Source organism: Tamandua tetradactyla, chromosome 7, assembly GCF_023851605.1.
Source record: "Tamandua tetradactyla isolate mTamTet1 chromosome 7, mTamTet1.pri, whole genome shotgun sequence".
Taxonomy (NCBI): Eukaryota; Metazoa; Chordata; class Mammalia; order Pilosa; family Myrmecophagidae; genus Tamandua; species Tamandua tetradactyla.
In genome coordinates, this window is record NC_135333.1 from 48,902,429 (window position 1) to 48,929,922 (window position 27,494).

The 27,494-nt window shown below is 45.7% G+C and overlaps 1 protein-coding gene across 12 annotated transcripts in view; it reads left to right on the forward strand.

The window, feature by feature from the left end:
* Positions 1–27,494, forward strand: part of FRMD4A (FERM domain containing 4A) — a 452,880-nt gene that overhangs the window by 294,614 nt on the left and 130,772 nt on the right. For all 12 annotated transcript variants that reach the window (XM_077169372.1, XM_077169370.1, XM_077169369.1 and 9 more), the window contains exons 4-5: positions 9,105–9,197; positions 18,754–18,838. In XM_077169372.1, the coding sequence (XP_077025487.1) occupies positions 9,105–9,197; positions 18,754–18,838 (178 nt within the window). The remainder of the gene's footprint in view (positions 1–9,104; positions 9,198–18,753; positions 18,839–27,494) is intronic.

The window sequence follows — 27,494 nt, forward strand, 5'->3', positions numbered from 1 at the left end:
GCATGCTCGGCAAAGGTCGCTTGGCCCCTGCAGCCAGGTCTTTTGACTCTGGGCATGAGCCACCTGCCCCTCCGTGCCCGCCAGGAAGATGTGTGTGTGTGTGTGAGTGTGTGAGTGTGTGAGTGTGTGCAGAGGCCAGGCTGGAAGAAAGCATGTCACCCCTAAAGTGATAGGGCTCCACCACCATCGCCAGAGTCTGGGGAGGGGCAGGCAGCCAGCAAGAGGCTGGGTCTCACCTGGAAAGGGTGGCAGGTGTACCTGTCTCCCGGTGGAAAACCAAGAACCAGGGTCTCCAAGGGACCAGAGCAGGGAAATATGAGCAAGGGGGTGGGGGTGGGGGAGCGGGGAATGGCTCAGAGTGTGAACCTGGGGCCTGCAGACATGGACTCATGGCCTTGTGGGTGACCTGAAATTGTTCCCCAGTTCCTGGTAGGAAACAAAAGCTGCCACCACCTCTTAGCATCTGTAGGTGAGGCTTGGTCCGGGAGGGTGGGTACATCATTAAGCACCAGCCTGGGCACCTGTCCTGCAGCCTGCACTAGGTCCCTGTGGACCACTGGAGAGTAGTGCACAATCTTTTAATCACCTGGTTTAAAAATTGTGTGTATCTAGTGTAAGGGGTAGTGTGTAAATGTGTGAGTGCACTGTGAGGATTGGCATGGGTATGAGAGTGGATTGTGAGGTGTAGCTTATGTGTGTTCACTGTGAGGAGTATTGTGTGTTGTGCGCGTGTGCACCAAGAGGTGTAGGTGAGTGTATGCACTGTTCAGCCGCTGCGTGTTCCCAGCTGTGAGCTTGGCTACCATTTAAAAACAAACAAAGTAGAGGAGTAATTTTCCAATGGCAGAGGAAACAACAAGCAGCAGCTCTGGAAAAGCAATTTGTTGAGAGATGGGTTTGGGATTTCCATGCATTGAGCATACATACCATGCGGGGGAGTCGATGCCCATGGCCTCCCTGCTTCTGTCGTGGGGCGCTCGGCTCTCGTGGCTGTCTGAGACACAACCCACAGCAGACTCCATGTATTTTCTTCCTTATTTTTAGTGACCAGGGAAGTGCTTCCACAGAGCTCTTCCTGTGCGTGGTTAAGAGACATAAAAGGGAGTGGCAGGATTGGAGAGAGGCTCGGGCCCGGCTTTGCCTTTCCCTTCCCAGTGCAGAGGACGGGGGTGGGGTGGGCTGGGGTCCCTGACCATGTGGGCAGGACATTTAGAGCCTTCAGGGCAGGGGTGGTGACTGTACTTCTGCGGCCATCACTGAACCTACCAGAATACTGATAGATGAGGCAGATTGTGAAGCGGGTATATTCGTTCTCTTCACAGATGGTTATATAGCAACTGCCGCCAAGCTCTGGGGACACAGAAATCATTGGTCTTTGACCCCTCGTCAACCTTGCATTTTTCAATAGAAGGTAAATATTGAAGGTATAGCATAGGAAGTGTTACAAAAGAAAATTGGGAACAGGCTCAAGAGAACATTGTGGAGCAAGCAAGTCTTCCATAAATCACGAATTAAAGCCAGAAACTCAATTTGCCCAAATAGCTCATTATTTAGTAACCTGGTCTTCCAATGCACGCCCGACTTTAGTCATTCTCTCTGTGTGTCTCTTGTGTGCACGCTCGCTCTGACGTGTGCACACACACACACACACACACACACACACACACACACCACATGAAGTTCCTCTTGGAGGGTTTCTAGCTAACTCAGGGTCCCTGAGCTGTCCTTGCTGAGCTCACATCCCACTGAGTCAAGGACCCTAAGTAGCTAAACACTCCCCTCCATTCAGTGGCATGTCTAAGATTTTCATACTCTCACCCAGAGTCTCTGTTTTAATCCCATTCCATATGAAATAATGTTCCTACAATAAAACATCCAAGAGGCAGTAAAGATCACTCCACCCTCAGGGCCAAGAAGCGTGACAAGTCCAAACACCTCCACCCTCCTCGAGCTCTCTCTATACAAAGCCCTCTGTGAGGCCCTCTCTACTGAAGCTGTCAGCACGCACACCAAAACTCATTTGTGTTCTATGCAGACACTAAAAACAATCTGTTTAATAAATGCTTCCAATTTCTGTTGCCCAGAAGCAATTGCATATTTATTACTGACCCAACAGTTTGACCTACTGTGACCATAAAGCAAATGAGTGTTATCTTGCTCAGCTTTAAAGATACTTATCAGTCAAGTAATAACAAAAATACTCCAAGTCTGCTAGGGCTTTTATTTTTCCTTTGTTATCAGCAAATGCACTGATGTGAATTCTCAAATGGAAAATCAATGAGAATGATGAAAAGCAAGCTATCAGCCATCTCTTAAACAGTATAGAGAAAATGCTTCTTTTACTGCTTTGCTCTCCATGCCAACCTATCTCAAAGGGAAAAAACAGGGTTCAGGGGATGGATTTGAAATCAGGACAATGAGGTATTCTATCGGGAAGGACAAGTGGAAAGGGAGAGTCCATTTCCCCCAGAGGCTTAACTGTTCCATTGAGGGCAACTCTGTAATTTTGTAGTTTTTGCTTATTGACTATTTTCTCACTTTCTAGTCATATAATTGTGTGGTCAGTGCTCCATGAAAAAGATGGTTGGGAACAAAGGAATGCCCAGTTAAATGATTTCATTGCTGACAAGTCATTCCTTTAAAAAGTTCAATGTGGTGTCAGTTTGTCAGGGCAGCTATGACAGATTCCGCACAGTGAGTCGGCTTAAACGATAGGAATTGATCGGCTCCCCGTTTTGGAGGTGGAAGTGTGGCGTCATGCTGTTAGCAGGGCTGGCCCCCTCCCGGAGTCTGCAGTGTGCCCGCAGCGCCCTGTTGCCAGGCCCCTCTCTCTCCTAGGTCTGCTCCTCTGATTCCCACTGACTGCCCGTTTCTGCTGACTGGCTGTATCTGAATTTCCTTGGCTTATGGACTCCAGTCTATGGACTGAGGCCCACCCTTATTCGATTTGACCTCAGCTAATGGGATTTTAGAGGATCCTGCTTCCTCACCTTACCTAATGGTAGCAGCTTCAAAGGTCGCATTTACAAATGGGCTCACATCCACAGGGATGCGGACTAAGACTTGGATGGGCCTTTTGTTGGAGAACATGATTCAATCTCCAGCAGGTGAGGAATTAAATTATATATATAGAGAGAATCCACCTGTCTCTTTGTCCTCTGTGAACGTGGATAACAAGAACAGGCAAACCCAAGAGGGCGACGTTCGAAGGGAGCCCATGTCTCCATCTCTTAGTGCAACGTGTCTTCACTCAGAGATTCTTACCAAGGGAATTATGGCCCCCAGATCCGGAAGGCAGTGTGGCCAATGGTGAGCCTTTATGGTGGGGTCAGGGCTTCTCAAGCCTCGCCTACTGGCTGATCTTTGAATGTATTAATTGATTAGTTAATTAATCCATTCTCCACTCTCTTTCCCACCTATTTTCTTTCCAGTTTTTTGTTTTACTAGAACAATTGTAGGTAACAGAAGAACATGCAGAAGGTACAGAGTTCCCGCATACCCCACAACACACAGTTTTCCCTATTACTAGCATCCTGCATCCGTGTGGTACCTTTGTTACAATTGGTAAAACTACGTTATTATAATTATCTTATTAATATTAGTCCATAGTTTACATTAGAAACCTCTTTGTGTTGTGCAGTTCTGTTTTTTTAAAACTTTCTATTCTGGTAACATATGACCTAAAATTTCCCGTTTTAACCACTTTCAAGTATTCAATTTAGTGGTGTTAATGTTACATTCACAATGCTGGGCTACCATCACCACTCTCCATTACCAAAACTCTTCCATCACCCCAAACAGGTACTCTGTGTCAATTAAGCTCCCCATTCCCCACCCCCCTTCCCTAACCCTTGTAATGTATTCTAATTTCTGGCTGTATACATTTGCATATTCTATTGAGTTCACATAAGTGAGATCAAACAACATTTGTCCTTTTGTGTCTGGCTGGTTTCACTCAACACAATGTCTTCAAGTTCATCCACGTTGTACATTTATCAGAACTTCATTCTTTTTTATAGCTAAATAATATTGCACTATATATTTATATATACAACATTTTGTTTATCCATTCATCCAATAATGGACACTCCAATAATGGTTACCTCCATCTTTTGGCAATTGTGAATAATGCTGCTATGAACATCAGTGTGCAAATATCTTTTGAGCCCCTGCTTTTAATTCTTTTGAGTGTATACCTAGTAGCAGGATTGCTGGGTCATAAGGTAATTCTATATTTAACTTTTTGACGAAATGCCAAACTGTTTTCCACAGTGGCTTATGTTCCTACCCACAACAAATGTGTGTTACTATTTCTCCACATCCTCTCCAATACCAGTTATTTTCCATTTTTTAATAGCCATTCTTGTGAGTATGAAATGATATTTCATTGTGGTTTTGGTTTGCATTTCCCTAATGGCAAATGATGTTGAGCATCTTTTTATGTCCTTATGGCCATTTCTATATTTTCTTTGGGGAAAGTTCTATTCAAGTCCTTTGCACAGTTTTCAATTGGGTTGTCTTTTTGTTGTTGATTTGTAGGAGCTTTTTATATATTCTGGACACTAAGTCCTTATCAAATATATGGTTTCTAAATATCTTCTCCCATTCTGTAGGTTATCTGTGCTTTCTTGATAATTCCTTTTGAGGCACAGAAGTTTTTAATGTTGATAATTTCCAATTCATCTATTTTTCTTTTGTTATTCTTGTTTTTGGTGTAAAGCCTAAGAAACCATTGCCCAATACAAAGTCCTGAAGATATTCCCCTATATTTTCTTCTGAGTGTTTCAGACTTTGGGCTCCTATATTTAGGTCTCTGATCGACTTTTAATTTTTTGATATGGAGATCCAGTTTTCTCAGCGCGATTTGTTAAAGAGACTATTCTTTCCCCATTGAGTGAATAGGTCACCCTTGTTAAAAATCAATTGGCCTTAGGTGTGAGGGTTTATTTCTGACTCTCCTATTCCATTTGTCTGTATCTCTGTCCTTGTGCCAGGAACACAATGTTTTGATTATTGTAGCTTTGTTTTAAGTTTTAAAATTGGGAAAAGTGATTCTTCCAACTTTGTTCCTTTTAAAAATGGTTTTGGCTATTCAGGGCCCCTTTATCTTACCTTTCCATATAAAGTTGATGTTTGGCATTTCTATTTTTGCAAAGAAGATTGTTGAAATTTTTATTGGGATTGTGTTGAATCTGCAAACTGCTTTGAGTAGAGTTGACATCTTAACAATAGTCCATCTTCCAATCCATGAACATAGAGTATCTTTCCATTTATTTAGGTCCTCTTTGATTTCTTTAGCAATGCTTGTAGTTTTCTGCATATAAGTCCTTTATATCCTTGGTTAAATTTATTCCTAGATATTTTGTTCTTTTCATTGCTATTATAAATTTATTTTTTTATTCATTTCCTCTTCAGATTGTGTATTACAATGTATAGAAACACTCCTGAGTTTTTGCACGTTGGTCTTTTGTATCCTGACACTTTGCTGAATTCATTTATTAGCTCTAGGAGATTTGTTGTGGATTTTTTTCAAGATCTCCTGTATATAGGATCATGTCATCTGCAAATAGGGAAAATTTTACTTCCTTCTTTCTAGATTGGATACCTTTTATTTCTTTTTCTTGTCAAATGGCTCTGGTCTAGAACTCCCAGTATAATGTCGAATAGTAGTGGTGACGGTGGGCATCCTCGTCTTGTTCCTGATCTTAGAGGCAAAGCTTTCAGTCTTTTGCCATTAAGTAGGATGTTAGTTATGGGCTTTTCACATATACCCTTTATCATCTTGAAGTTTCCTTTTATTCTGGTTTTCTGGCTGTTTTTATTAAGAAAGCCTTCTTGATTTTGTCAAATGCCTTTTCTGCATCAACTGAAATTATCACATGGTTCCCCCCTTCATTCTATTAATATCTGACATTAATTACTTTTTAGTATTGAACCCCCATTGACTGATTTTGAAGGACATATGGAACCTTTTCTGATTGAGATCCTACTTATTCCTGAGCTTTGGCTCAGAGAAAAGCTGTTCTGCTCTTGCACCATTCAGGTCTCTGGGTAATTCGAAGATATCTCTAGGTGAGAATCATGAAAAGGTTATTCTAACCTTTTATCAGGAATTGTTATAAGGCATAGGGTTAAAGTTTAAATCTACCAGGTCATGGATGGATTGTTCTAGTAGGTTATTATTCAATCAACAAGCAAACTCTTTTAAAGCACCTGATATGTGTGCTGTGCCAGATTCTGTGGATGACTTTTTTTTTTTAATGTTGAAAACTTACAATTTAGTTTGAGATGCAGGTCACATTTTTCAAATGAGTGATTTGTGGGATCATGCTCCATGCCTTACAGATGGCACAAACCAGAAGTTCAAAAGAAGACACAGACTTAGGCAATCAAAGAAAACTTTTGTAAAAATAAGACTTTTACTTTTGGCCTTTGGCAATGGCAGGCATTTACCGGGAAAGGGTGGAGGGAGACTTCTGACTAAGAGACCCTGCATGGCCAAAGTTCTGTGAAGAACAGGGATGTGGCATGTTTGCAGGACACTGAGCACAAAGAAAAGACCCTGGCAGTGTGTGGATATTTTCAGATTAGGAGGGGAATGGCTTCAGCTTATTACCCCCTGTAATTAGGGCTAACCTTGGTCTAACACCTTCCAGTTGATCAAAAGCATGCATTTGTACCTTATGGGGTAGGTCTGTCTACATTTTTCAGATGTAGCAAGTCTCTTGGGGAAGATGAATGCATGCACAGAGCAAGTTCTGGGGAATGTGGCCAGTGCAACAATAGAGGTGGGTTCAGGATGGGGTATGTGCAGGAGAGTGCAGGAGAGAGGCTAGGGAGGTATACAGGGAAGGTTTTCTGGAAGAAGCACACAAGAGCTTTCTGGGAGAAGAAGACTGGGGAGAGTGTTCCAGACAGAGGGCAGAGGGTTGCAGCTGCATGATCTCAGGGGGGTGTGAGCACTCCAGGCAGAACAAAGAACCAAAGATGGTGGTGGCACTGAGGAGGCCTCTAGATTCCAGGTCCTGTGTTCTACTGAATGGGAATTCATTGGGATTCATTTTTCTGGAAGAACTTGGTCTAGTCTAAGATTTTACTTAGAAAACTTTTTCCTTTATTTTTTACCCTGATTATATTCTGAGCAGAGAAATAAAAATAGAAACTAAAGCTAACAGAGCCCTTTTTTTCAACCGGAGAGTAAGAAAAAGAAAAGGTGTCCAGATCACCTCGAATGAGCCCTCTTCTAAAGCACGTCCATGGGCTAACCCAAGATCCACAGGCATGGGCCCAGTGGGACAGGGGGATCTTCTTCTTGTGTAAATGACATGTTTTGAAACAACTCTCATAAAGGGGCTGGAAGCCTCTGGCATCTTTTCTCTCTTTCCTTTGTTGGAGGCCAGCATGTGTTCTGGAGGAATACAGGTCTTGAAGCAATGTTGCAAATACATTTTATTTCTCATTATCCAAGAATAAGTGCCAGCTCTTCACATTGTTAGATGCATTATAAACATCAGTGTGGCACAGCATGGAGAGATTTGGTGCTGTGCACTTTGTCTCATCAATATGTTTTTTACTAAACCAAGGTGATTTTAGGCTCTGCATCCAGGATGATGAATGGAGGTTAGGTAACAAGAGCTGTCCCGTGGCTCTGCGCCACTCTTCAAAGACCACCCCTCATCAACATGGCCTCTGAGTCCGCTGTGCCCTGTCCTCTCCAGCCTCATCTCTTTCTACTCCCTCAAGTCTGAGGATGCTGGCTCCTTCCCATCTCACGGCCTTTGCACATGCTGTTCTCTCTGCCTGCCAAGCAGGTTCCCTTCCTCTCAGCCAAGCTAATGCCTGCTCCTTCTTCCAAGCTCAGTTCAGGCACCAGGAAGTACTTTCTGGACCCCCAGACTAGCTCAAGGCCTTACAGATTCCCATAACTCGTGGGACCAATTACTGTCTGTCATCATGTAATTAACGGTGGACTCAAGTTTAGAATCTTTATCTTCTTACAAGATATGAGCTCAAGGGGCACGGGGACCATGTGTGTTTTGCTCACTGTTGCACCCCATCCTGGCATGAAGAGGTGGTCAGGTAACATTTATGGAAAGACAGAGGACGAGGAGGGGGGAACACGGAAGGGAGGGGGAAATGGAGAAGTGACTTCATCTGCATGCCATCAAATCTCTCTCTGGTTCACTTGTATATTAATAAAGGCCATATATTGAAGTGTACACTTTGATAAGCTTTGACCCACGAAGCCATCACCTCAATCACAGCGGTAATGCTCTCCATCACCCTAAAGTCTCCTCAGGCCCTGGTTACTCCCTGCCTTACACCCCTGTCCCCCGAAGCCTGTCACTGTAGGATTTACTTGCATTTCCTAGAATTTTATGTCAATAGAACTGTGCTATATGTACTCTTTTTTGGGGGGGGGGGGGCGTCTGGATTCTTTCACTCAACATAACTATTTTGAGGTTCACCCACACGCTGCATATATCAGTCATTCACTCTTTTTTATTGCTGCATAGTATCCCATTGTGTGAATATATCATACTTTGGGTATCCAGTCCCCTGTTGATAGAGATTGGGGCTGTTTCTAGCTCTCAGCTATTACAAATCAAACAATTCTGAATATTTTTGTTGGAGCCTTTGTGTGGGTGTCTGGGTTCACGGCTCTCGGGTATGTGTCTGGGAGTGGAGTGGCTGGGTCATAAAGACACCATGCAGGGGCCACGCATACCCCATCTGCTTTTGGCAAGAAGTTGTGAAGATTGATATCACATCTGTACTGTGTTTTGAGTCCTCCAGGCATGGAGTGGTGAGGGCTTCAGCTCAAGGAGGAGAGTTATAACTACATTTTCATTGTGGTACAGTCTAGGAAATGCATGGCAGGTGCAAACCCTTGCTTTCCTCTCTCAGGTCACCCAGTGCTTCCAGCTGCACAGTCAGTATTCCACGGATAATTCCTTTGGGTTCTTCAAATATCAAAATATTAATGGGAGGTGGGGGGGGTGAAGGTCCAGGCTGATCCAGCACATTTGGTTACACAATTTCTTTCTAAACAAGAACCTTGAGCAAAGCCCAAAGCCCTGACCGTTTTTCTCTGTCTTCCTCAGGGGACACTTAAATTGGCTTCAACTAGATCGAAGAGTTTTGGAACATGACTTCCCTAAAAAGTCAGGACCAGTGGTTTTGTACTTTTGTGTCAGGTATGTACACCTGGTATCCACACTTCTCTCTTGTTTTCTTCTTTTCCAGATCATTCTGGGAGGGTGGAGTGACTAAAAGGAAAGAGAAATGGCACTTGCTTTGGTTGCTTACTAGTGATAAGGGTTGTGGCAAACCTATATTCCTTGTAGAGGCAAACCTGGGGCCTGCATGCGTCCAGCGTGTCACGATATGTGTTTGCACGTGCGTGTCTGTGCCCTCACACTAGGACACTATGTGGGATGAAGAAAATCTTTTTTTCTTTCTGCATTTTGGAGTGGGGTCATATATCTCAAACGAAAAGAGTCTCATATGAAATTCCATGTGCTTGGATACTTTTGGTGACCGTTTGAAGCCTCATAACAAAATCAATCTAGTCCCTCTTTCCATCACAAGTACCACTTTGGCATCTTGAAACTTGCCCATTTTATCCCAAATAGGAATAACTCAAAATCAGCTGCAAACCACAGATTAGTGCTTCTCCTAGTTAAGGAAGTACATAGCATAGTAAATATCAGAAATGATGGCATTTTCTGTTTAGTAATCTGCCATAACAGCCTTTTTTGTGTGTGATTACACAGAACTATATTTGCAGCTCATGATTAGCATTTGCAACAATTTTAGGAAGTCAGAATGGACTTAGCACTTCCCATTTGAAGAAAGTCTGCAGAACCAGAGGAAGATCAAGCCACAAGTCCATAGGCACAATTCAGAGTGGTCAGCTGCAAACTCAGAATCTGAGCCCCAGGGGAGCAGCTGCCCAGCCCCAGCCTGGCACTGTTTCTGGGCTCCACTGCCTCTACCTTCCAATGTGCCCTGACATTTCCACCGAGCGCAGTCCCTCTTTGTTGAAATATGTTAACAAACAAACAGGGTACATACTGTTTGCAGTTCAGCTCTTCCTAAAGACCTCAATTGGAAATGCAGTTTTAGACAGAGCCATTCTGATATCCCAGAAGGCAGTAGGAGAGGCTAAAGCAGATTTAACAGGCTGGAGGACGTAGCTTTACTCAGCTGGTGGAGTAAATTTAAAATTGTCTTTAATGCCTTTTTGATTTAACAGCTGTGAACATATCAGAGCTAACCTTAGCCATTTCCATTATGGAGGGGAATGATTTCCATGTCATAATTTCTTTAACGGTGTCTACGTTTTCTCAGATTAATTGAAAAGTAACTATATAAAGCAAGAGTCACAATTTTTCTGGGAAGGATAGGTGGTGTCAGAGGAGACTTGTATTGAAAGTAAGCAGTTCATTAACCTGTAAACGCAGGTGGATGAGTGCTCTCCCCCCCACCGCACCCCACCCCTGCCCCTGCCCCCAGTAATTTCCACCAACATTAACCAAGAAAAGAACCTAGAGGGTGCTTGCCTCTTCGGTTATTTTTTCCCAAGATCTTTTATGAGTCAGTTAGCTGCAGGTTTGGGGAACTAAGCCTTTGGAGAACAGTTTGGTGCCCCATGAGATTGAGAGTTGAAGGGTTTTCCCTGAGGAGGCTCAGCTCCCTCCAAGCTGGTTTCTTACTGCAAAAGCCAGTAGAGGAGCCAAGGACACACGGCAGGTCCTAGCAGTGGAGAGAACAAGGAAGTGGATGCCTGGAGACCCTTTAGGCATCCATAGCAAATGCCACATGTCTGCCATTGGCCACCTCGAGTTGGCTGCAGCAGAAACCGATAAAACACTCATTTGGGACAAATCTCCAAGTCTGCATTTAGGGACATTTGTCCATTGCTCTTTCTTTCTACCTGATGCCCAGTGTAATTGTGCTGCAAGGCAGATTCCCTGCTCTAGCTCGTTGGGGAAGCCCATCTTTCTGGAGGACAGCAGGTTTCTATTCACAATTGCCTCCTGGTTCTCTATGCAAGTTCTCCAAACTCACCAGGTCCAGAGCCAAGTTCATTATCTCCCCATTCCCAGCCTTCTATGGGGAGCCTCCCAATTCTGTGACATCATTATCCAGTCCTTCTCATGGGCCACTCGTCATGACCTCTTTCTCTCTTTCCGCTTGCTTCCTCAAAAACCTTTGTGCCTCGATTCTCTGCCTCTGCTTCCAAATTCTCCATCCTCCCAGTCCTGTCCTCTCCACGACCTAACTCAGACCCTCAGCTTCTGTCCCTTGAAGTGTTGCAGCCCCCTCCTAGGACGGTTGTAACCTTGGTACTAGGCCACAGGGGTGCAGGCTCCTGGCCTTTCTAGGGGTGCCCCCAAGCTGTTTGCCCCAGAGAAGTGCTGGGCTCAGTTATCTCCACCAAGGACCCGGCTTTGCAATATGGTTGAATCCATAAAAGAGCTTCTGGCTGGCTGGTGCTTCCCCATGCACCTGGGGTCTCCGCAGCCTCTGTGCGCTGTACCTTCCAGGGGCCCAGCTTGGACGCAGCCCTTTCCCGTGAGCTTAAGCAGACATGCATCTGCACAGCAGATGGACAGTTGGCCTTCATGGAAAAGGAGAACAAGCTGCCTTGTAAAAGAGGACCAGTGGAAGACGTCAACCGATGAGAGCCAAGTCTTAGGAATTCTCAGAATGGAAATTTTAACCCTTCCTCATTGATTATTTCTGCTCCCATCCAGGGATGGGTTTTTAGCATTTATATATTCTCTCATCGCAACACATAGTCAAGTTATCTGCAGGAGTGAGGACAGAATCATTGCCTCCATTCAACAGATTAGCAAATATAAGATCTGAATATATTAAAGGACTTGTATTTGAACTCATGGAATCCCACTTCATCCTCTAATAAGCCTTCTTTAAAAGCATGTCCTCATCAGAGGGCCTGAAGCTGGGAACATGCTGTGGGGGATTTTCAGAACATCAGGCCCCCCAGGGGCCAGTCCCTCTAATTCCTCCCCAACAAATACCACCAGGAATGATCCCAGAGACTTTGGGTTCTCCTAATTACCTAAAAAGGAAATTGCCATAGAGAAGGGCTCTGTTGGTCATTAAGCATCTGTTCATTATTAAGCACAATTATTATTCATCATAACGTGTGAAGCAGGTCTTGTTATTCCTAATTAAAGATAAGGAGATGGGGGCCCCGGGTGGTCAGGGACATTCTTCCCCAGTGCAGCTAGAAAGTCATGGAGCCCAGATTGCATCGTGTCTCTTCAGGTAGGTCTGATGCAAAGCTCATGCCCTCTCCTCCGCCCCCTCGGTCAGTGAAGGGTGGCTGTGGTGGCGGAGCTGTGGCTGCTACTGTGTCAGGATGTAGAATGCTCACACACGCTCACACATACACCGATCCCTGGGCTGCTGAGAGTGAGCAGAGGAAGACCCCCCCGCGCAGGTGGCGGCGATGCTCTCGGCCCCCGCCCCCCCCACACCCACGGGGACTCACCTCTTCCGCCAGATTCCAGACGGGCGCTGCTTATCCCCTTCACTCCCAGCAGGTGGCGCCGCTTACCATTGTGCAGAGAAGACAAATCCCAACACGGGAGTGCGTTGGGCTTCCCACACCCTCACCCACAAACTAACTGCATCCGGATCATTCTCGTGGCCTCCTCACCCCCCACGACCCAGACGCAGGCACACACACCTCAGGGGAAGAGTGAATTGAACCCCGTCCCATCACTCGAGGCTAAGGGACTCACAAGGGCTCTGATTCCAGCCCCTTCCACCACCTCGAAGACCCTCCGCCCTCTCCTCTCCTTTCTCCATCCTCAGCCTCTTACTGCCATGGAGCCCTCCCCTTCCGACCAAGTCTCTCCCACCTTCCCTTGGTTTGCATCCTCCTGGAGCTACTTCCCTTGCTTCCCCCTCTTTTCACAGTAAAACTGCAAAAAGACAGGTCTATGCCACACACACACACACACACACACACACACACACACACACACACACACACCGCCCACTCCCTTTCTGGGTGCCCCACTTCTGCCCCAGTCCCACCACCCAAATTCTAGGGGCGCTTTCCCGTCCTCCTCTGATCCGCCTGCCTGGGGCTCTGGCCTGCATGAACACACTGTTCAACAGGTGCTCTCCTCCTTGGCTCTGTCCTGGGCACCCAAGTAAGTTCTCCTGCTTGGCTCATTCTTCATTTTTTGGTTCCTTGGTCTCTGCCTTGCTTGCCTTCTTTGTCTACCATCGTGTTTTATGGTTTCGCCCCATCCACAGCCACCAAAGCCGTCTCTTCACTGGACTCTCAGCTCCCTGCCCCCCTTCTGACCCTTTCCCGATGGCAAGCCATCTCCACCACCAGGCAACTGCCCAATCAAATGAAGTCATCATTCTTCGGGCCCCGAAGCCAGAATAAAGAAATCAGTCTTGACTTGACCTGCCCCATGCCACCTGCCGCCTTCTGCTCCCTCAGTCACCAATTCCTATTATTGCTGCCTTTTAATCACCCTGACACCCAATCCTTACTGTCCATCCACAGTTCAGACCGTGGGGAGCCTCTCCCAGACTCGAAATCCCCACTACCAACTCTTCTCCCGGTCTTGGTGCATTCCAATCTACAATGGCCCTGAGCACCTTGCTGAAATTCTCAGCTGCTCCTCTGCTCGTAATTTGTGTGCCTCCCAGTTATTCCGATGGGGCAAAAAAAAAGGATATCCTCAAACTGCCCTGTGTGCTCTGACTTCCGCTTCCCTTCCAGCTTCGTCTTTCCCCACCTGGCTGCCCTTCTTGCAGAATTCTTTACGAGCAGTCCAGGCGTCAGTGGGTGGCCAAGATCACATCCAACTTCACCCCAGTGCACCAAACCATTGTTTAGAGTACAAAGTGAGCTCCCCAAATTTGAGAACAGCCACCCTCTGATGTTGCTCACCAAGCAAACTGAAGAAATAGGTCAAGAAAGAAATCTAAGGAAAATATACCTACGCGCAAGGAAGTCCGTGTGTCTTTGTGTCTGCATAAGTTAATGCTGAGAAGGAGTCCTTTACATCTGGGAAATCCATGCCAAGCCAGGCGTCCCTGTCGCTGTGGCCTTCCAGCTTGCACTATTTGTAGGAAAATAAAATGAAATGAAATTCATCTCCTTGAACCTACAGCTTCACAAACAATAAATGGGGATGATCAGTAAAAAAAAAAAAAAAAAGAAAGGAGATGCCAGGAAGCTTTAGCTGGGGGAGAAGATTTTCTGCCAAGTTTTTGGCCCCGATTATAGGCATCTTTCCTGGCCTATTGGGAGAGCAACCACTATGTCCTGTCCCTGACAGTGATGGCGTGTATCTAAAACGAGGTGCTGGCCAACCAGGACTTGCTCTGTTTCAGCAGGGTGTCTAACACATGGACTCAGGGAGGCTGAAATTCTCAGTAGCGGAGCTCTCTGGCTGCAGAAATTCACAGCAGTATCAGTTATTTTCCTTATTATTATCACTCTTTTTTTGTCACCAAAAGTCAGCATCCCAAATGTGGCATTTGTGTTGATTACAAAATGAAATCTCTGGTCCATTTAATTAACACTTGCTATAAAACATTCAGTGATTCCCAAGTGCCAAGGGGCAGACATTAGGCCCTCGCTATCTGATTGGATAGTCTTCAGTCTGTTGCCTTTTAAGGCTCCCACGGGTTAAAGAAGGGAAACAAGACTCTCCAAGGGGCCTGTTGGATATTTAATGTTCTCAAACACCTAATAACATAGCTCATATTCATTCCTCTTCAAAAGGCCTGCTAAGTTCTCTCAAGATGAGACCCTTTGGTCTAGGTTAGGAGTGACATTGCTGAGGGAGCTCAGGGGAAACTCTTGCTTAGTTTTGCCCTGGGCCTGGAGCACCATTCCCTCTGTCTCTAAAAGACACCCTGTGAATCTGTCCTGCTGAACATGTCAAGGATGCAGACTTGGAAGCATCCATGCAGCCCTCTGGATGCAAATATTCAGTTCATTCGGGATGCAAGCGAAACTGTTCATTTCCCTGGGTCTACCAGAAGGCCAGGATTGCCTTTGTGAAACAGGCTTCAAGGTGGTACGGCATACTCAGCATCTGTCTGAAAGAAGCGCAACATCGCCCCCTGCTGTCCAAGAGAAGGAGCTGCGTCAAGTCCACCGTGAAACTCAGAAAAACAGAAGTTTTAGAAAACAAAAGAGGAAAATCTCCACTAACATTGCCCCAGAGGGCTTATCCTCCTGAGCTCCCCCAGTGGGCTACTCTGTGGGAATCGGTCCACGGTCTGTTTTCTCCTAGGCATTTTTGACTTTCAAGTTCCCTAGCACCAGTGGGGAGACGAAGCTAGGTTAAATCTCCCAGGCCATGTGACATCAGCATCACAGGCCTGGACCACCCAGTGTTTCCAGGCTGTTGTCATAAAAAAAACTGATGAAGGTTAGCAGGATGCTACTTTTCAGTTTCTGTCAAGAGAGCAGGACTTCTTTGTCATGGAATATGCTTTCTATTTCCTCTGCTCTACTCCTTCGTGTGCAGACATCTTGAACTCTGTGGAAATGAATGCTGCAGCGACAGATGCAGAATTTGCCGCTTGATTTCGGTTTTCCATTCTTAGAAAATTGAGAATGGACGTATTAGGTTTTGTTCATGTAACTTCGAGGGGAGAATTGGGTGGACAGGATTTCAATCTCTGGAATCTTGACTGTCTTCACCTCTTCACTCTCAAGAATGAAAGCAAGTGGGATAACAACAGATACCACCTCTATGAAAATTAAGTTATTTTAAACCAACAAAACCTTGGACTGAAACTCACTGCTACAGTGTGAAGGTATTGTGAATCTCTGGGGGCCTCTGGTTATTCTGGAGTTGGAGGGCCAGGAAATGAGCAGGTTTGCTTTGACCATCTTTCCATGCTGTTCTAGTTTGCTAGCTGCTGGAATGCAACACACCAGAGACGGACTGGCTTTTAATAAAAGGGGATTTATTTCCTTAGTTCTTCAGAGGAAAGGTAGCTTCAGAGGAAAAGGCAACTTCCAACTGAGGTTTTTTCTTGCACGAGAAGGCACAAGGTGATCTCTGCTGGCCTTCTCTCCAGGCCTCTGGGTTCCAACAACTTTCCCCAGGGTGATTTCTTTCTGCATCTCCAAAGACCTGGGCTGAGCTGCAAGTGCTGAGATGAGGTATGCTGAGCTGCCTGGGCTGTGCTACATTATACTCTCTCATTTAAGCACCAGCCAATTAAATCAAACATCTTTCATTACAGCAAGCACACCTTTTAGCCAACTGCAGATGTAAGGAGCAACAGATGAGGTTCACATACCATTGGCTCATGGCCACAGCAACAGAACTAGGTACCTTCACCTGGCCAAGTTGACAACTGAATCTAACTACCACACATGTCAATGATGAGAAAAGGAGCAGTAGAGTAATGACTGGTATGTGGAACAGTATGGCCCCAAACCTGGAAATTTATCACATCTTGGAAACCGGTAGGATTTCTCTTCCCTCCTGCCTTGCCTTCACTGGCTGCTTCTCTGTCTAGGAAAACCTCAAACTGGAAGAAAGTGGAGAGAAATGTTAAAAGTCAGAGCTTTCCTCTGCAGATACTTATGCAGCTCATATTTGTACCAGGCTTGAGATACAAATATAAATAAGATTTGGTCCTAGCTTTCAAGAAGTTTACAGCCTAGTGGAAAGGCAATCTAGTGAACACAAAATGACAGTACCACAGGGCAGTACAATAAGCCTTGGGGCCAGGCAGCCAAGTCAGCGAAAACTGCCTTGGATGGTGAGCCTGAGCCGAGAGCCCCAGGGGCGGGGGTGGGTTGATCTGGGGATGTGGAGGAGGGGGATTTTGCGGGTGGCTGGGATAGCTCGAGCAAAGGCACAGAGGCAAAGTTCATCTATGACAGACAGCAACGACAGGCCACCAAACTCAGATGACATTCTTCTAGAGCATGATTCTGAGCCTTTTCTTTTCTTTCCTCTCCTCTTCCCGTTTCCCTTCCTTTTTCCCCTTCTTTTCTTTCTTTCTTCCTTCCCTCCTTCCTTCTTTTTCTCCCTTCCTCATCCTTTCCTATCTTCTGCCTAGTTTGTTTATGGTGCCAAGGGATATAGATTTATTTATTTTAATGAAATCAAATTGAATCTGTTTTGCTTTGAGATGTCGAGTTTTCTGTTGCATTCCAGTTCTCCATTTTAGAGAGCTGGAAGTTGCACTCTTTTCCTAGAACTGCTCAAGTCATTGAAGATTCTGTGGGAAAACTCTCCTGATGTAGAATACTTGCTCCAAAAGCAGGAAGCAGCAGCTTTAGAGGAGAAGGGGGATAGAGGGTGCTTTTGCAGAAAATGGAAAACCACCAGCCCACTGATATCTAGATTTGCGGGGACAGTTTTGTAATTTTCAGTCATTGTGCAGTCCAGGGCTCGCCACCCCCATGCCTAGCTGTCTTCCCCACCCCAGGCTCTGCATTTCAGTCATTTCTTCTCTACTCCCCTCATCAAAACTCTAACCTCTTTACACAGCTCATCATTGTACACGTGTATTTTCTGAGTAAAGAATTGAATAAACACGGAAGTCAGTGTGGCCCCCTCATTCTATTAAACAGAAGAAATTATCTTTTTTAAAAATCCTACAACTCAACAATGATTAGGACATGCGTTAGTTTGCAGGGTGCTGGAATATTATATATCAGAACTGGAACACTTTTTATAAAGGAGAATTTAATAAATTGTGAGCTTATAGTTCTAGGCTTATAAAAATGTCCAACTAAGGCATCTAGAGAAAGATAAATTAATTCAAGAAAGGCAGATGGGTCAGGAATACCCTGTCACTGGGTGGCCATGTGGCTGGCATCTGCTGGTCCCTTGCTCCTAGGCTCTGAGGCCTTCAGCCTCTGTTCCTTTTGGGGGTCCTCATTTTGCTTCTCTGGGGCTGGCTTTCATCTCTTAGTTTCCCTTGGCTCCCTCCAGGTTCTGGCTTGCTTAGCATCTCATGGCAATGTCTCCTCGGCTCCAAGCATCTCCAGATATCTGTGTCTGTGTTTTCCACGTGTCTGCATCTGTGTCAGCTCTGCTCTGAAGTTTCTGTCGGCTCTGAGGCTTCTGTCATTTCTCTAGACTCTGTCGTTTCTGAGGTTTCTCCAAGATATTTCCTCTTTTAAAGGATTCCAGTAAATTAGTCAAGGCCCACCTAGGATGGGTGGAGTCACATTTCCATGTAATCAAAAGATCACACCCACAATTGGGCATGTCACGTCTCTGTGGAGATAATTTAATCAGAAGTTTCCATCCTACAGTATTGAATTAGAATTCAAAGAAATGGTTGCTCCCACAAGATTGGATCAGGATTAAAATACGGCTTTTGTAGGATACATAATACTTTCAGACTGACACAGGGCAAAAAGCAATGCACTAAAACAAATAACATTATAGCAAATTGGAAAACAGGTAAGGAGCAAAGGATTAGATGGTGTTTGAAGCTGGTTCGTGCAAATTGGTGGCTAGCCCGTTTGTCAGCTCTGGCAGGAGCTAAAAGACATAACGGTCCTACACCAATACAAATACCCTAAAAAACGATGTTTTCTCTTAAAAAGAAATCAGACCAGTTGATGAGGCCTTTTATGTTTATTCATTTAGGACTAGGGGACCTGATCCCCATTTTGAGTTACGTAGCTCCAGAAAACAGGCTATTCTCTGCCCCCGTTGTTCCTGCGGTTTACTTGAAGTTTGTCTCTTTCAGGTTCTACATAGAAAGCATCTCTTACCTGAAGGATAACGCCACCATCGAGCTCTTCTTTCTGAATGCGAAGGCCTGCATCTACAAGGTACATGCTGTCGCTTCCCACTGAAATCCAAACGCTTCCTTTGCATCTGGAAATCCCAAGGTGCCGCTCCTAGAAATGTAATTTTATCGGTTGTTATGTTATAAGCAATTTATGAATTAATTTCTATAAATCAATGAGAACTCTGTGAAACTAAAAGGATCAGTTTAACACTGGGACACTTTCCGATGCCATCGCTGTGTGTTCGCCTCCTTACAGGTCTTCCTGCATCTGATTAGAAGGGTCTCCTTCTCCTGGCCAGAGAGACCGGGAATTCCTAAGCAAATCCAACTAAGACACCAGTCCGTGTAGATAGGTGTCACACACAGGGATGAACGTCTTACAACCAAATGCTTGCCTACTGGCCTGCTTTCCACTGTTCTGGCAATGTCTCGACAGGGATGTTGTTGGCACTTGGAGCGGGACAGTCCTTAGTTGAGTGAGACACTCACTTGTACTGCAGAATATCTGGTATCCAGTCCCACTGCCCCCAAAGCTGAAAGTGCTTCCTGCTCATTGGCTCACCCAAAATGCTGCGTTTCCCGTACCCACCCCTCCCTGGGGAGAAGAACCACTCAGGTTCTTCAAGAATCATGGCTCGGAGAAGCCCATCTATTGCCACACACACGGGTGCTTATGTCTCCTGAGTGCAGGCTTCCTTGCCAATTCTGTCACCAAGGGACAGATGATGCCACACTTTCGTAGGCTGGTGCCAAGGACTTGGGTGAATTGTCTGTCCGAGTCTTCCAACCCTTTTTGAGGTAAATTCTTTCCATGCCTGTTTTCCACATGAGGAAGCGGTGGTGCAAGGTCGTCAGTGATAACTTTTCCAAGGTCACAGCTGGTGCCTCTGGGGCTGCCCTGGGGTGAGGACACTCCCTAAGGGGACAGAAGCCACGCACCCCACACTAGAACCTCAAACCAGATGCGGCTGGTTTGCCCAGCTGCCTCTGTTTTCGTAATTAACAAAACTCAGATTTGGGGGATTGCTGCTGCCGCATGACCAACACTCATGCACACACACACGCGCGCACTCACATGCGCACACAAGTTCGAAATGCCCATGACCTTCATTCTGGAAGTGCTGAAGCACATTCATTGCCCAGACTGGTTCTTGTTAGCCAGGGCTTAACCCCAGCTCAAATGTAGGGTCCCCAGTGCTGAATGGAGGGTGAAGACCCCACCTGTAGTTCCATGTGCTTGCGACTCCCTTCACTTCTCTAAGCCCTCCCATTTGTTCATCAGAAAGTGGAAACAACTACCACACCCTCACATACCTCGCAGACTGCCTCTTAAAGCATCTAGTGGTTTTTCTAAGGAACCGGAGAACGTTTCAGAGAAGTCCAGAAATAAACGTCAAACACCATCCACCAGGGTGCAGTCTTGGCCTCAAAGTAAATAGCAGGAAAGTCACTGGTCTCCAGCAAGTACAAAGTGGCTCAAAATCGTTCTGCACAGACACCTGGGTGAGGGGAGGGGAAAGGGGTCCCTCTCTCACTCGTTCAGTTCCGTCCATGCACCAGTCCTGGGCTGGAGCGGAAGGTCCATTGTGCGCAGAAGGGACTCAGCTGGAGGAGGATGGCAAAGGAGAACAAACCCTTGGAACTGAGTGTTCTGGGTCCCTCAATCCCTGGTGCCAGTTCAGGGCACTGAGGGGCCTCCTGTCTTGCCGGACCCGGCGTGGACACTGCCTTTGGAACCCCAGTTCATTCCTCTCAGCAGCTGGGCTGGGACCTGGCCTCTCGAGCTTCTCTAAAGCGCTTACAGTGGCTTCTCTAAAGTGCTTGCAGGAGACCCAACACTTCGTAGGACTGCCTCCCTCCTACGATCGAACGAAAGTCAAGTTTTCATTTGCACGAATTTGAACTTTGGGTTTACAAGAAAATCCTTACACCTAATTATCTTATTCAAGCCTCATAACTGCAGAGAGGTAAAGCAGGAAAACATTAGCTTCCAGCTGGGGAAGCCAAAGACCGAGAACCAGGAAGCAGGTGAACAGGTTGTATAACCTGTTTTACATCACTGTAAATATTTCACAGCACTGGGAGTGGTTAGGAGTTGAGATCTGGCTGTCGGGCAGACTTGGGTTTTCCCTTCCAGGTGCTGCACCTTACCTAATAAATGCAATAAATGTGTTCACCTTCTGTAATGTCTCTGGGCTGAGTTTTCCTCTTTGGTGGGATGAGGATTTAAAAGGCTCTGCTCATCTTGCAAAGATTAAATGTGATAAGGTGTGTCCCATGCCAGGCACCTTTTCCTGGTGGGAAGGAGCCGCCAACTAGGTTCGAACCAGCGTTTTATCTTGGCTGTGTTTTCCTTGTGCTGCCCACGCTGCCCGCTGGTGCCCTCGAGGCCCGGAGGGACCCAAGGGAGAAGTTGGTGCTGAGACAGGAGGCTCAGTTTACCCACCACAAATCACATCTGCTCCAACCCGATTCCTTGGGGAAGAACTTATCCTGTGTCTGAGTCTCAGCTGCTTATCCGTGCTTCCTCAAAGCCCTTATTTCGTTCACCTTTTAAAACATGAATGTTCATTTTGATCGATGTAATACATGACATAGTTTGAAAGTGAAACAGTTCTAAATGGCTCATTATAAAGAAAACCCACACCAGGTCCTGCTGCATTCAACAATTGTTGCTTGTTTCTTTTGGTACTTGAATCAGTATTTCTAAACAGTATGCATATGGTGTTATTCCTTGATTTCACCATTTTAGGCCTTTTGGATCCCTGTTATGGTAGGTAAGGATTAGGGTTCCTTTGACAGTCACCCCAGTTTTCCTCTCCCTGTGCTCCCAGCGTGGTGACAGGGCAACTCAGGGATAAAGCCTCAGCCAGCAGTGAGTTATTATGACTATTCCAAGTAGAACGCTGTGGTTGTGAAATGAATTACCTGAAGGTAATCGCTCTGCTCTTACTTGCTTTAGTTTCCATGTACCCATTGCTTTTTCCCAAATGTTCCTACCGATTTCCCCCAGGCCATGCAATGTTCATTTCCAAATACATCCAGTAACACATTGGTTCCTTTTCTTGGTGTCTCTGAGTGCCACTCCTGCATTTACCCCCAAGCCTCCCCCTGGGAGCCTGCCACCCCTGCTCGTCTGAGGACCCCTCCTCCACGCTCACACCCCGGACCTCCTCTCCCCCACTGGGGTCTCTCCTTCACCCCAGTTCTGGGGCCTCTGTTTCCTGGAACCTGTGTCTCCCTGATTTTCTGTTTTGTGTCATTGCTTCACTGGAGAACATCCTCCCGTTAATCCAGATATAGAGTATATGGGAAGTGAAATGTTTGGCTCTGTGCCTATCTGAAAAAGTCTTTGTTCTACCCTCCTATCTGATCGTACTTTAACTGGCTATAGAAATAGAGATTGAACATTTCTCTCAGAATTTTCAGTGTGTTGCTTGGGAGTCTTGGAGAGTTCCATGATGTCAGCTGTCTTGTCCACTATAGGTAGCATCTCCTTTCCCCCTTGGATCCTCTCAATTCCTTTTGATCTGAGCTTTCAAACGGGTGTGCCTTGATCCTAGGTCTTTATAAATCATTGCCAGGGCACTTTTAGTCTGGAGACTCCTCTTCTTCACTTCCCGGAGATGGTTTTACATTATTTCTTTGATAATGTCATCTCCTCTTTTCTCTGTCCTCTCTTTCTGGGATTCCTATTAATTGAAAGCAAAGCCCATCTGCTCTGCTACCTCGTCTCTCCTATTTTTAGTCTTTTTAGTCTGCTTTATCGAAGATATCGTCCATATGACTTTAGGATATCTTTTTTTTTTTTGGTGGGGGGTTCATGATCTGGAAATTGAACCCGGGTCTCCCGCATGGAAGGTGAATATTCTACCACTTAACCACCCATGTACCCAGTTATTGGCTATCTTTTGAACCTTTGTTTTTAATTTCCAAGATTCCTTCACACATCTGATTTTTCTTATTTTTATACTATCTTATTGTTGTCTCGTGGATGGAATATCTTCTCTCATCACTCTGATACTAGTTATCATGGATAGTCTCTGTTTCCTTCCAGTCTTTTCCCTCGTTGACTTACTTGGGTCTCTGTCTTTTGTGTTGGAGCCTCCCCTCGTCCATTTGTACTCATCTCTATTCCTATTTAAGGGTGAGGCACTTGAAGGCCAGCTCCAAGGGTAGGGTGAGCCACCCCCTGGCAGATTTCCTATTATTTCCAGCAGGGAACCCCAAATATCAGTGCTTTCATGTCTTTTCTCTGTGACTCATTTTTCTTCCAGAGAAGAATCTTCCAACCTCCAGCCTGAAGCCTTTCCACCCACTGCCAGGATTTGGGGTGGGACGTGCCTCCCCTTCTGGGCACAGACTTCCTGTCCTCCCCTGTGGTCCCAGTCCCCCTCTGCCTGCCTCCCGTTCACCTCCTCCAGAGAACAGACCTCTGACCTCCTCAAGGGCACAAGTTGGGGAAGGGTAGTTTTTGTGTTGTTTCATTAGTTATTGGGCTTTTTCTCCCCCTACAAACAGCTGTCCTACCTTCTCTTACTTTTGCAGAAGACAGAAGCATGACCACAGTCGATTTCTCCCTTACCCTTTCTTCCCTCATATCCCTTATTTTTTTACAGAGAGAAGGAGGGAAAAACAGTCATATTCTGTCCAAATTGAAGAAAATTAGGGTATGGCAATGGGAGAATGGGGCTGGAATTGTCTACTTTGGTAGAGCAGGAAGAAGTAAAAAGTGAGATCTGCAGACACCCCAGGGCTCCACCTGGCATCTCAGATGGGCTTTAACTCAATAAGGTGACAGGTGGGGCATGGACAGGAAATCTGTGAGTTCAGCATGGATAATATGAGTCTCATTCCTTGGGAATCTCCTATGGGAACTCAGCCCGAGGTGTTGTGTGTTCCCTGGGGAGAAATGCAGGAGAAAGCAGAACCTTTTTGTCAAGTCATCTTCGTCTGCTCCATCTTCAGATGTGGCTTCCTGCACCAAACTGAAGGGCCCATCGCTAAGCCCATGCCGGGAGCAGCAGACTTGGGGAATTCAATAGGAACGACCTGCAGACGAGGCCACCCATCCCGGCTGCCCCCCACTTTAAGCTGCAGGATTGGAGCCTTCCCACTTTGGGTTCCATATCGGCAAAATGGCCTTGTTGTCAAAAAGCTGTCATCACAAACATTTTCAAAACCCTCACCAACATGTGCTAAGTAATGAAATGACAAACTATCTGTTTAATTTTAAAAAGGAAGAATTCCTATAGATTATAGATCTTAAAGTATTAAGGGAAATAAAGCTTAGAGCCAGCCCCCAATTTCCTTCATACACATACATACCTCGGAGAGATAAGAAAATTTACTTCCACATTGAAAGTGCCTCAGTTTCCTTTCAGTTCTCCATAGGAGTAATTTGAATTTTTTATTTTATTTTATTTTATTTTGGTAAGGCGAGGGGCTGGTTAGAATGACTAGATGCAACGTTATGAATTTCATACTTTGATTCTATGAGTTTCAAGTACATTCATCACATTTAAATTATGCTTGATCTCAACACTTTTTTCTCCAATGATGGTAACCCAAAAAAAAAAACCCAAAAAACAGATCCGTCTAAAGATGAACCAAATCATTCTCCTTTGAGTTGCAGTAAAAATTGATGCAAGCATTTTTCTGGAGCATTTTTGTGATTACCTTCTGTCATATATTTTTGTGCTGAGTGCATAGCAAATGCTTAGTAAATCATTTTTAATTGATTACTTTCCAAGCCCAAGGACTAAGGGCTGGCACATTTCCTGGGTGATTACCAAGTTTGGAGCCTCTATATGCCCCTGGAGAGCAGATCATGTCAGAAAAGAAAAAGCTTAAATTTTCTGTGTTATGTGTGCCCAAGGCTTTCTAAGCCTTCTTTGCTGAGTCGGCCACTTTGGTCTGTGAGCTTGGCAAATGATTAGAGTTTAAATCATCATCCTTGGGCCACATTTGCTACTTAAGTCTAAATATCATCACTCTAGTTAGATATTGAATTAAGCCATCATTATCAAAGCTCTTCAAAGAGCTTTGCTAACGAGCAGATGCTGTCATCTCAACTGGAAGTAGAACACAATCCAGAGTCAAGACCCCCAAGGACAGAGTAACCAACATAATCTTGGACTAAGAAAACCCTAGTTCTTGTCTCTTAGTTTGATTATAGCAGTTTTATTATCCCTGCTTACATGAAGGGAAGAAGGGAGGGAGGGAGGAAGGAAAGAAAGAGAGAGAGGGATTTTCTTTGACGACTTTCTAGAAACAAATCCACGTGGATGCACCATTTTGGCTTGGCTTCGTGTGTATCCCTGTTTGACCTCGGGTCCTTTCTGTGCCTGTGGCCTTTGAAAGGCGGCTCTCCTGGCACCCCAAGGGTGGCTGCAGGCTGTGAATAACATAAGAAATCTCTGTGCCATAGAAGTAGAGAGATGTGGCTCGCCATGAGAGGCATGGACCCCGTGGATCATTAGTCAAACATGAAGTGACTTGATTGCTGAAAACCTGGCAAAGGGCAAGCAAGAGGAACTGTGCGGGATCCCGTTGGTCTTCTCCTGTGTGCCCGGACACCTTAGTTTAGTCAGTAGGGGTTGTGCAGTGAGTGTGGCTATTACACTGCCACACAGAGGAAGATGCAGAATTGGTTTAAATTTGAACATTGGGACCTATTTTCATGATATACACAGTCAGTGATCTACATGCTTGTGGACATAGATGTGAACCCACCACACACATACACGGACACACATACACACATGCACACAATGCTGTCCACCCCTTAAAAAAAAAAAGTACAGATTCCTATGCTAAGAAATGCCAAAGAACAGAGGCCGAAATACAGAATTCAGGTTTTCATACTGAAATAAATAACTAGAGACCGTATTTTTTTGGTGTTTTTTTATAATTTCAAATCACCTCTGAAGTTGCTCCTCACCAAACCCTGTAAAACCATTAGAAAATAAATGTACCCCATTATCCCACTGAGGGGAATGAAACTCAAGGAGGGCAAGAAGGGATTTCTTCCATGTCCCAGAGCTGTTGGTATGAGAACCTGGAACGCCTCCATCTGTCCAGGTGAGAGTAGAAGTAATTTTGAGGAGAGTGGCAAGAAAGAGAAAAAAAAGGGGGTCAACGGCTGATGAGGCTTCATTAGGAAAACCCTCGGGCCATCCCCAGGAGAGATTCTAAACAGACTTTGCAAAGGTCCTCCTCCCATAAATCCTCTCAGGCTTGCAGATGGCTATTAATCTGATTTCCTGTTCTCATTATCTCAGGAATCACAGGTGAGAGCTGGAATTCCTGTCATCCCTGACCGTGGCAAGATGCTCTCTGCATTACCATTTTCGGTCTTGGGAAAGATCACCAGCAAACCCCTCAGGACCAAGGGGTCAAGAAGGGGTCCTCCAGCTCTCGGAGCTTTTGGAAACCGTCCGTAACACCTGCCGCAGGAGGCTCTCGAAGGGCTGGTTACTTGGAATGCCCCGAGACCCTGAGGCGGAAGTCTCTGAGAAAGCTGTTGATTGTTGTGCTGACATATGATTCACTTGTGCTGCTTACTCAACTGGGACAAAAAGAATGCTGAGGGGAGGAAGTGGGGCCATCCCCATGCAACCCTCCCCTCAGCACACAGGTGCACACTTGTGGCGAGACACGTTTTGCCTTTCTGTATCATTTTTTTTTCCCCAAAAGAAAATGGTATCATTACCCAGGAGTACATAAAACAGACGCCCAAGCACACATCCGACAGCCGCAGTGACTCGAAGTTATCCTCTCCACTTCCATGACATCTCCCTCTTACCAGGGAGCCAAAGTCCCATGAAGACCTGCCCTCTACCCCACCCTCAATTCCCAGCCAGATGCCAGCTCAAGCACCAGCTCAAGCACCCCACTTCCGTTGGCGCTCCGAGCCCTGGGGGCCCCATACGGAGCCGCGGGCAGGACAGGCGCCGAGGCAGAGCACTGCTGGCCTCCTGCCGAGGCTCCGAGAGCAGCCCCTCTGTCCCCCTCGGGGGTCCCTGCACACCCTCCTTCTTCTCACTTTGCTCTCGATTGAGGGGGACCCAGAGCCTGGGCAAAGCATGGAACTTTCCAGCACTTTGTGCTCTCCTTTCATTTATTTTCTGTGCTTGAGTAGAAACCATGAAGAAGCCACCTCTGAATGGCCAGAGAAGCCAGGTAGTAACCTTTTAATGCTCCACGGCTGCACATTTCCCTGAAACACTCAGTAACTTCTCTCTCCGCAGACTCAGCCTTCAGGGTGTGACAGACAAGGGGAGATCTACAGAGCAGGCAGACAGTCTAGGGCTCCATCCCCTGCAGGGGAATTTTAAAAATAAAATCACCTGGGAAGGCTGAAGCATAAAAGGGGGAAAAGGTATTATGGACAACTGGGCAGGAACTGCACGGATGTGAACATGTTTTCTTAACAATCTGGAATGCTTTTTCCCACCATCCCTAGCTTGTTCTCAGACACATCGCGGAGATCATCCATACAGGCTTCTCTGAGGAAATCCAATGTAATGATTCTCAGACTAAAAACATACTAAATAGAAGTGGTGGAAGTGGTAACGCTACTCTCTTTTCCATCAGACTTTGCAAGTGTGTGTGGACTGCCTGGGCCCTGTCGTTCTTTAATCCTTTTCCCACTTATTGCCCATGTTTTGATGCCCACTGTTTTTAATGCCTTC